General features: G+C 55.5%; 2 protein-coding genes across 3 annotated transcripts; one reads left to right on the plus strand and one right to left on the minus strand.

Moving 5' to 3' along the window:
• LOC113218126 (G protein-activated inward rectifier potassium channel 3) lies at positions 1–3,867 on the plus strand. The gene is made up of 6 exons (XM_052275693.1): positions 1–168; positions 664–781; positions 860–1,387; positions 1,736–1,845; positions 1,935–2,236; positions 3,216–3,867. The coding sequence occupies exons 1-6, from the start codon at positions 26–28 to the stop codon at positions 3,305–3,307; spliced, it is 1,293 nt and encodes a 430-aa protein (XP_052131653.1). The 5' UTR covers positions 1–25; the 3' UTR covers positions 3,308–3,867.
• A 213-nt stretch (positions 3,868–4,080) lies between these two features.
• LOC113218128 (myosin light chain 1) lies at positions 4,081–7,445 on the minus strand. Of its 2 annotated transcripts, XM_026438340.2 has the most exons (6): positions 7,312–7,445; positions 6,778–6,808; positions 5,730–6,038; positions 5,553–5,639; positions 5,088–5,138; positions 4,081–4,539 (listed from the first exon to the last, which is right to left on the minus strand). In XM_026438340.2, the coding sequence occupies exons 1-5, from the start codon at positions 7,312–7,314 to the stop codon at positions 5,110–5,112; spliced, it is 459 nt and encodes a 152-aa protein (XP_026294125.1). In that variant the 5' UTR covers positions 7,315–7,445; the 3' UTR covers positions 4,081–4,539; positions 5,088–5,109. The 2 variants fall into 2 exon arrangements, with proteins under 2 accessions (XP_026294125.1, XP_026294124.1); XM_026438339.2 differs by lacking the exon at positions 5,088–5,138.
• Positions 7,446–8,586: the final 1,141 nt, after the last annotated feature.

Genomic DNA, 8,586 nt, shown 5'->3' on the forward strand with positions numbered 1-8,586 from the left:
TGGTGGGCAGCGCGCAGGAAGCGCCATGGCCTCGGACGTGGACGTCGAGATGCAGGCCATGAGGGCCCACCGCCCGGGCTCGCCCCGCACCCCGCGGGCGGCCAGCTGGCCCGCGTCGAGGCCCGCGCGCAGGCCGCGCCCCCCGCGGCCGCGGAGATCGAATTCGACGTGAGTTTGAAAGACGTGCAACAACAGGCGAGGTTAGGTTGACGTGTGTGATTTAGCTGTGAATTGTGTGTGTCTTTTTTGCGGATCAGATAGCAAGATCGCCTCTATTTCCAGCCCGGAAGTTGGCTGGAGCGGCAGCTGTGTCACGCTCCGCGCCGACCTGACAGCCGCGGTCATACGTGCGTGGTCCGCAGCGGGGCGGGGCGGCCTGCGGCGGCGTCCTGTCGGTCCTGTTGTCCTGACCCGCTCTCCAGTTTATTGCAGGGCAATACTCATCGGGTCGCCAATCTGCCGCCGACAATCGTCATCCTGTCCCGATTAAGGACGGCTTTGTTTCCCTCGGCTCACTCGTTTACTCCCGGATGCAGGAGCCGCGGCCCTGCGCGGTGGACTGCGGCGGGTCGACGTGATCCGCCGACGCTCCAGGCGAAGCAATTTTAACGTCGAACTCACTTTTTCAAGTCTTTTTCAATTAACCCTGTTGTCCTGTTGCAGCCGCAGCGGGCGCTACCACAGCTCACAGCGGAGGCTCCGGCGAAGAGCTGTCCTCAAGAATGGCGAGTGCAACGTGCTGCAGAGCAAGATATCCAACATGAACCTGCGCTTCCTGCAGGTGAGCACTGAGCCGGGCCGGCCTGCGGCCAGCACCACGGCCTGGACATGCGCTCACCACCCATCTGTGTGTTCGCAGGACATCTTCACGACCCTGGTGGACGTGCAGTGGCGGTGGACGCTGCTCGTCTTCTCGCTGTCCTTCTTCCTGTCCTGGCTCACGTTCGCGCTCATCTGGTGGCTCATCGCCTTCACGCACGGCGACCTGGAGCCGGAGCACCTGCCCGAGCGCCAGGAGGAGTCTAAGTGGTCGCCGTGCGTCGACAACATCCACGACTTCGGCTCGTGCTTCCTGTTCTCCGTCGAGACGCAGCACACGATCGGCTACGGCGGCCGCGCCACCACCGAGGAGTGCCCCGAGGCCATCTTCGTCATGTGCCTGCAGAGCATCGTCGGCGTCATGATCCAGGCCTTCATGACGGGCATCGTGTTCGCCAAGCTGTCGCGGCCCAAGAAGCGCACGCAGACGCTGCTCTTCTCCAGGCAGGCCGTCATCTGCGTCCGGGACGGCGAGCTGTGCCTCATGTTCCGCGTCGGAGATATGCGCAAGTCGCACATCGTGGGCGCCAGCATCCGCGCGCAGCTCATACGCACCAAGACCACGCAGGTGAGCTTGGAGGCCCTCGACGAGGCTCAAAGCGGGTGGCTGACTCAGGCCGGACACTTTCGTAGTTATACTGTACAGCATGCATACGGGCGGGCGGGTTGCCTACTTGCACGGAGCCATAAGGAGCCGTCGGCAGCGAATCGAAGGAAAGCCGGCCCGCACCCGTGCATGCGGTATGGAAACAACGAATAAGTGCGCGGCGTGAGTCAGCCACCTGGTACAGTATGGCTGTCGAAGTTTGGCGAGAGTGATAGTTTTCGCGCGATTGTGTCTTTCCGTATCTGTTTTTTGTTTTTTTTGTGTGTTTTTTTGCCTTCTATCGTCTAACTGGCCTGATATCCTCCGCAGGAGGGCGAGACCCTGGCGCCGTTCCAGCACGAGCTGACCCTCTCCGCTGACGACTGTGGGTCCGACCTGTTCTTCATCTGGCCGACCGTGGTGGTGCACAAGATAGACAGGTGCGTGCACGCCTCATCATCTATCAGGTGACACCGTCTAGCGCCAGGACGACACGGCGTCGACTAACGACTTCAATTTCCTCGCACAGCTCCAGCCCCCTGTGGAACATGTCGGCCGTCGACATGATGCACGAAAAGTTCGAGATCGTCGCCATCCTGGAGGGCACGATCGAGACGACGTCGCAGACGACGCAGGCGCGGTCCTCGTACCTGCCCGTCGAGATCCTCTGGGGCCACCGCTTCGCGCCCATGGTGACCTACTGCCGGGAACGGCACGGCTACCAGGTGGACTACAGCCTCTTCCACTGCACCACGCCCGTGGACACGCCGCTGTGCTCCGCCATGGACCTGGCCGCCTTCCACCGCCACCACGCCGGGCTGCCAAACGCCGGTGGGTCTGATGTTGTGAACGCGTGGATGATCAGAAACGAGGACCCCCCTGCTCGTCGAGAGAAATCGGGGAAAACGGCATTTCAAAAGAGCATTATCGCCTATGGGGGTGAGATTATGCCACGGGCAGGAAGATGTTAACTGCATTCTTTTCTCTAGAACCCAGTCTCTCATAAGCGAAACTGACGACAAATCTTTTTAAATTACTAGACAGGTATCAACCGTGACTTGTCTGTGATTAATTATTTGAAGGCCGATATTGTTAGATCACCCTTCTGCTTTGAAAAAGCTGTCTGTCTGTCCGGATAATCATAACGTCAATAATTTTAAGGGACTTGTGTGGTGCCCCAAAAATGAACGTTCCCCGACGCGACCGTACCCAGGCGATGCAGTAAATGTTCGACATGCATCAGATTTCTTATTTCATTTAATGCCAACAGAGTAAGCAGGGGGCTTGTTCGTCACGTCTCATACTACGCTACTAGTAGCGCCTGCAATGCGCTGGGTAGGCCAACCCGCCGAGCAGAAGTGTGTACCCGGCGGCTTTCCGAGCGCCACGCCACGGTGCAGAGGCACGAACGGGCACGGAGACTTCGGCATTCAACACCTCGCGGAGGCGGAACGTTCATTGTTTGGGCAGCACCTTTACAGATTCATTCATTCGGGGCAACAGTTAGCGGAAATACCTAACTTCAGGCTTTTGTAAAAGAGGGTTGTGGGGAACAAGTCACGGTGGACCACAATTATAGTATTTTTTCATCCCCGGAGAGCATACCGGGGGCCCGGAGGGTCTGCTACAAAACTGAAAATGTTTAAGACGTGCACAACTGTGACAAGCTAAACGCCGCTGGCAAGGTCCAGCTAGGCCCACCCCTAGCCAAACAGGCCCTTGGAGCTAGGCGACGAGGGTTGGGCCTAGACTGTTGTTTGCCAAACGGCTCCTTCGATGACTCCTTTTCTCACTGATGATACGCTTGCAGACGTGAACGGCGACGTTCCTCGGGCGGGAGCGGACATCCACAACATGATGGCCGTGGCGCTGCCCAATGCCCACAATCTGGTCAGCCTCTGAGCCGAGGCGGATGTTTCGCGGAGCGTGGAGTAGCGACGGACGCGCCGGTGAAAGGCTGTGCCTGTGCGGGGTATCGACGCGGCGGGCCCGCTTCGGACTAAAAGGAGAGAGGGAGACAGACTGGACGTTTCGAACGACATTTTCTTCCCGAGAGACGACGGTTGATCCCTACTTTTAGGGATGATGGTGATGTGATTTGCATTCTGAGGTTGAGCTGCCCGCAAGAAGAAGCCATGCTGATATTTTCTTTTTGCATATGTGATACTGTAGTTCCCCCATACTGCCATAATGACTTTGGTTGAGAGGGACCAACGTTGTGTCAATTGAATTGTTTCTGATATAAAAATGCAAACAGCATTTTTCAACCATTGATATTTTACCGCACAAACGAACTAATTTTTACAGAATTTAGACAGCAAAACATGTTTTTCAGTAATTAACATGAGTGTATATTTTAAGGGGTCTCTGTAGATCCGCGAAGCTCAGAATAATTTGAGCTGTTGTGGGGACCAATTTTAATTATACTAAGCGAGCAGTAAAGACAATTTGAGAGGCAATTATTTATTTAGTGTCATTTATTTTCCCGAAAAGCAATGTCCCATACATTTGGTAACAATGCGATTAAAATCCGGTGTCTTCAGAAACAATTATAACCATTGTCTCATCCTGAAAGTGTTTTACCTCAGTAATTTTATCAGTACTATTAATAACCAGTAGCGGAATGTGGTTTTCTGCGAAAAGGGGTATAACAACAAGGATAACAAAACACACGATTTTCAGAAATGGATGGTTTTGTACACTTTATTGTGTCCCCACAATGACGTTCTCTTCTTTTCAGTTCTTTTTAATTTTGGCGACGTGGCTGCCGACCCGACGGTCAAAAAATGGCAAGCTCCTGCGTATCACAAATTGATCGAAACCGTTGGCAGCCACAAAGCGAGGCGAGGGAGGTGGGACAATCTCACAGATGTTTGATGAAAAATAATTTATAAATAAAAAATAACAATAATTAGTTGGAAGAAATATAAACTTTTTTTTGAATGTCGATCCCGATAATGCAGATGGTATAACAGTCCTTGAGTTGCGTTGATGTTGTTCTTGGTGTTGTTCGGCGTGCGGCCGGTTGCAGAGGGCCCAGGGTGGGCCGTGTGGTGTGGCCAGTGTTTATTCGCCACCGGTTGCCCTGGTGCCGTCCTTCAGAGGGATCTTACCGCACATCCTCTGGAGAAAGGCTGTAAAACACAACGCCAATTAAAAAGAGGCACATGCAGGAGAAAATATGAACCCCCCCAAAAAAATTCACGGCCTACAGCGTATCCCGTACACACCGAATTTTTGTTTCGTATTCTTTGTTTATACTGTACCGCACTCAGGTGTGTCGACAGGTTGCATACTCGCTCGGCGCCATAAGGCACCATGGTGGGCGGCGGTAGCAACCCGCCGCTCTCCTGCATGCGGTACAGTACAGTTAAACAGGAACCGACAGGAACAAAAAGGACGGGGCATATGGGATACTCCGTCTATCTCCGTCAGTGCGGAATGGAACATTATTTAAACGATATCGATGCCGTGTTCCTCCCGATATTGCTTCGCTTTCGTTATCGTTTAATCAGTCGTTTCTCACTAGGACGGCCCATGTTTTATTCTTTGTCATGCTTTAGATTATAATGGCAATGTTTTTCCCCTCCGTTTTTATCTTTCCTTACTTAATTTGCACAAGTAAGAACGTGCGTCATAAGGGAATTCCGTACAGGATATTAACACCATGCAGAGTACTCACTGTCTTCCTTTAGAATGTTGATTTAAGCCGCCATCAGCTTCTTGAGGAATGCTGTAATGATCACAGGGAGTTTAGGGCAAAGTGCAAAATGCATACGATGGAGAGGGTGCTAACAACATACGCTACGGAAAACAACTACAGGGCAACAAATCTACCACCACAGTTCTACAATACAAAAGAGGGCAGTAGGGGTCATACAACATACGGGTATAGAAATCAGACCATGCGTCATACATAATGCGCCAAAAATTACTTTTCTAACCGACCAGCACTCGTTTTGGAGAGTCGAGAGTTGCTTTGCCTTGCAATCAGCTCAAACAATATCTTAAACTATTTTACTCAAATGAATGATCCAAATTCCAAACTACCAGGGAAGAGCATAACTACTAAGTATGGTGGGGAAGTGCTGATACTCGGATCTCAAATCAATCTACAGAAAGGTTGCAACAAAAGGTGGATACTCACGAACGTATTGGACCATGCCCTCATCGTCTTCGGGGTCCAGGCAGTCCTTAAGGACCTCATCGACCTCTTTGTCTTCCAGGCGCTCGCCTGCAGGGGTGAAGACAAGAGTTAGAAACGGGTCGAGGTCAAGTTGTGCACCAACGGCGTGACGGCGTCAAGGCATGGCCGCGGACTCACCGAGGGAGAGGAGGGTGTGGGAGAGCTCAGCGCCGAGCATGGTGCCGTTCTCAGCCTTGTCGTACAGCTTCAGGCACTCGAGGAAGTCCTCGTACACGCCCTGGTCCTTGTCCTTCTTGCATGCGCTGAAGATGGGCAGGAACTCGTCCAGGGTGAGCTTCTTCTCGCCCTTCTTCTTGGTGCCGCCCAGCTTCTCGATGGTGGCGCAGGTGGGGTTCAGGTTCAGGGCCCTGAGGACACCGCCGAGCTCGCAGCAGTCGACGGCACCGGTGCCATCTGAGTCGTAGATGGAGAACACGAACTGGGCGCCTGAACAGGGGAGAAAGAGTTGGGCGTTAGGGATGAAAAATTACAACAAAGGGCGTAAAAGGATGTGCGATTATTTTGAAAGAGGTTTTGTATTAAGGTCAAGTCGCGGGCGTACGCGTCGTAGGAAGAGGGGGTAAGGGGAGGGGGCCTTCGGAAGAGGCGCGCGCGGCGGGGCGGGCGTAGTGGGGGCGGGGTGGGGCGGAGCGGTGCGGGTGTCTATTCCTGTCCGTTGCAGCGCGGCCAGCCTGGCCAGCCCGCGGGTACCGCCCACCGCCTTAAAAGCGAATACTATACGATTACCGCGCCGCCGCCACATGTGCGGGTCGGGGCGTGGCGTGGCGTGGCGTGGCGGGCGGGGCGGGGCGTGGTAGGGCACGGTTGTCGCGTGTCGGCCGGCCGCACGCATGAAGGTCACGAACCCCGACTCCAGTGCCCGTGATTGTCGTATCGCTGGCGATCGCGCTGCGGCGGCCGCGAGGGAGCAGTGTGGCGAGCGGAGCCAGCGGGCAAGGGCAGTTCCACAGTGGCCTTATACTACCGACGCTAACCTTAGAAAATAAAAAGAAGGAAAGAAAGAAAGAAAGGGACTTGGTAGCGCGCGCCCCGCTCGCTGACCATGCTAGTAGTTAGTCGGGCTGTCAAGCGTCCGCTCCTCTGGCCAAACATGGGGCACGTGGACTCCTACCGGGCAGAGAGGGCGGGGAAATAAGGGAGAAAGAAGTGAGGTGAGAATACTTACGTTCAACGTCCTTTCCTGACAGGTCAGCGGCCTGCAAGCAGCAGAGAAAAGAAATACACCTGTTAGTAGTCCCGATCACCTCATTAAGAAAACTTCAACCCTCCTGAACCACCCCGCCTTTCTGAATCGCAGCAATTATTTTGCACTTCTCGGCGTCCTCCTGGCACCCGCACACCTTCACGCCTTCCTTGAGGCACACATTGAAACACTTTTTTTCCCGTCCTCCCTCAACCCTCAACCTCGGCGATCGCGAAGTTTCTCTCGTGCTTTACAACCCCTCGGGGCGAGGGGCTGATTTGCACGGAGGTTGGCCTCCAGCCCACTTGGTCACCAACCAGGAGGCGTGGAGGCGAGAAGGCGGGCAGGTGCAGCGGCACCCTCGGTATCCACAGTAGTTGTAGAAGGTTAATCCAAGAAGGAGGCACTTCAAACGTGTCCACTTTCACTGTCACTGTTCTTTTCGGCGACGAGGGCGGTGAAGCAGGGCGCGTTCCGGGCGGCCAGCACTTGTGACCAGGAGGTCCAGGAACTCACCATTGTGGAGATGAGAGGTCGGCGGGAGATGTGCAACCACTGATGTGCCCCACACTCAAGAGACTGCGACCGGCGGTGCCCTGGGACCCACCAGGGGCTGTCCGGTGGGGGCAGCGGGGGACAGCGGGGGGCGGCCGGGGGGCAGCCGGGGGCAGGCTCGGGCCGGGAGGAGGGGGTAGGCGCGGGGCGGGGAGGGAAGGGGAGGCTATTTAAAGAAGAAGGGGTCTCGCGAGGGCTGCGGGCGAAACACGACCCGCTAGATGTCGGCAGATCTAGCCGCTCGTAGCTAGACGGAGAGAGAGAGAGGGCCGACCGGGCGAGGGAGGAGAGGAGAAAAAGGGGGGAAAGGGCGGGCGACCGACGACGGGGAGGGAGGACAAAGTGGTGTGGGAGGATGGGGGATCCGAAAGTAAGATCTGCGCAGTGAGTAGGTACCCCAAAGGCCCCTGCCCCCTGCCCTACCGACGGCCCAGGCCTTCAAATTAGGAACAACAGGGGGTAACAGCAAGCGAAACGCCAGTCCTCCTGTTTAACATGTGTTAGAAAACAATAGGAAGACATGCCAACTATTCCAAGCACTAGCATTGAGGATCGTCCAGAAAGTACGTCTGTCTTTATTTCAGATTCATTCGGCAAATTAAATTAGAGGAGTTTGGCGCCTGCGAGACTTCGGGTAGGCCACCCCGCAATACACGTATGCGCAGCAGGCGAGATGTTGCCTACCTATCAGGCGATAAGAGCTCGTGGGGGCTTCACTCGGCAGGCTTGTAAAGACGAATGACGGATGTATTTTCTGTTTAATCCGTATAATCTCCAAGCCGTTGGCCGAAAAAATGTGAAGGCATATCTTTAGTGCGAGTGTGGGGGTCAAGGGGGAAGGGGTCCTGGGGCGGTAGATAGGGCACGGGTACCTACGTTGCTCCAAAGGGTGAGCTCGTCCTCAAGGCTCTGGTACATGACCTACTTAGCTTTCGTGTACCTATCAACACGTGTACGCGGTTCACCTAGTTTTCCTGGGTTGGTGCGGCTTCCCCCTCGGCGCCGCTCGGCCGGCCAGCCGAGCCGATGGGCGCCTCGAGGGCCTCGAGCCGCGGCGAGGGCGCACCTCAGGCGGGCGCCGGCCTCAGGCGTCAAGAGCGCAAAAATACCCCGGACCACGCCGGCGTGGCCACCGAAAACGGCCTCCCAGTGCCCCCTGACTCCTTGGCCGCCTCGCCACCTCACTGCCTCGCCGCCCCGCCACCGGCATGCCCCTCGCCCCAACCACCACCCCCC

The sequence above is a fragment of the Frankliniella occidentalis genome, unplaced genomic scaffold (genome assembly GCF_000697945.3).
Source record: "Frankliniella occidentalis isolate FOCC.00 unplaced genomic scaffold, Focc_3.1 Scaffold767, whole genome shotgun sequence".
NCBI classification, from domain to species: Eukaryota; Metazoa; Arthropoda; class Insecta; order Thysanoptera; family Thripidae; genus Frankliniella; species Frankliniella occidentalis.

Bases quoted from the DNA above. Each gene is read 5' to 3' on its own strand.
- LOC113218126 (XM_052275693.1), top strand. From the start codon at position 26: ATGGCCTCGGACGTGGACGTCGAGATGCAGGCCATGAGGGCCCACCGC. The intron at 1,846-1,934 runs GTGCGTGCACGC...TTCCTCGCACAG, and splicing joins GTGGTGCACAAGATAGACAG to CTCCAGCCCCCTGTGGAACA. The intron at 2,237-3,215 runs GTGGGTCTGATG...ATACGCTTGCAG, and splicing joins CGCCGGGCTGCCAAACGCCG to ACGTGAACGGCGACGTTCCT.
- LOC113218128 (XM_026438339.2), bottom strand. The intron at 6,039-6,777 runs GTAAGTATTCTC...TCCCCTGTTCAG, and splicing joins GTCAGGAAAGGACGTTGAAC to GCGCCCAGTTCGTGTTCTCC. The intron at 4,540-5,552 runs GTGAGTATCCAC...TGTGTTTTACAG, and splicing joins GGGCATGGTCCAATACGTTC to CCTTTCTCCAGAGGATGTGC.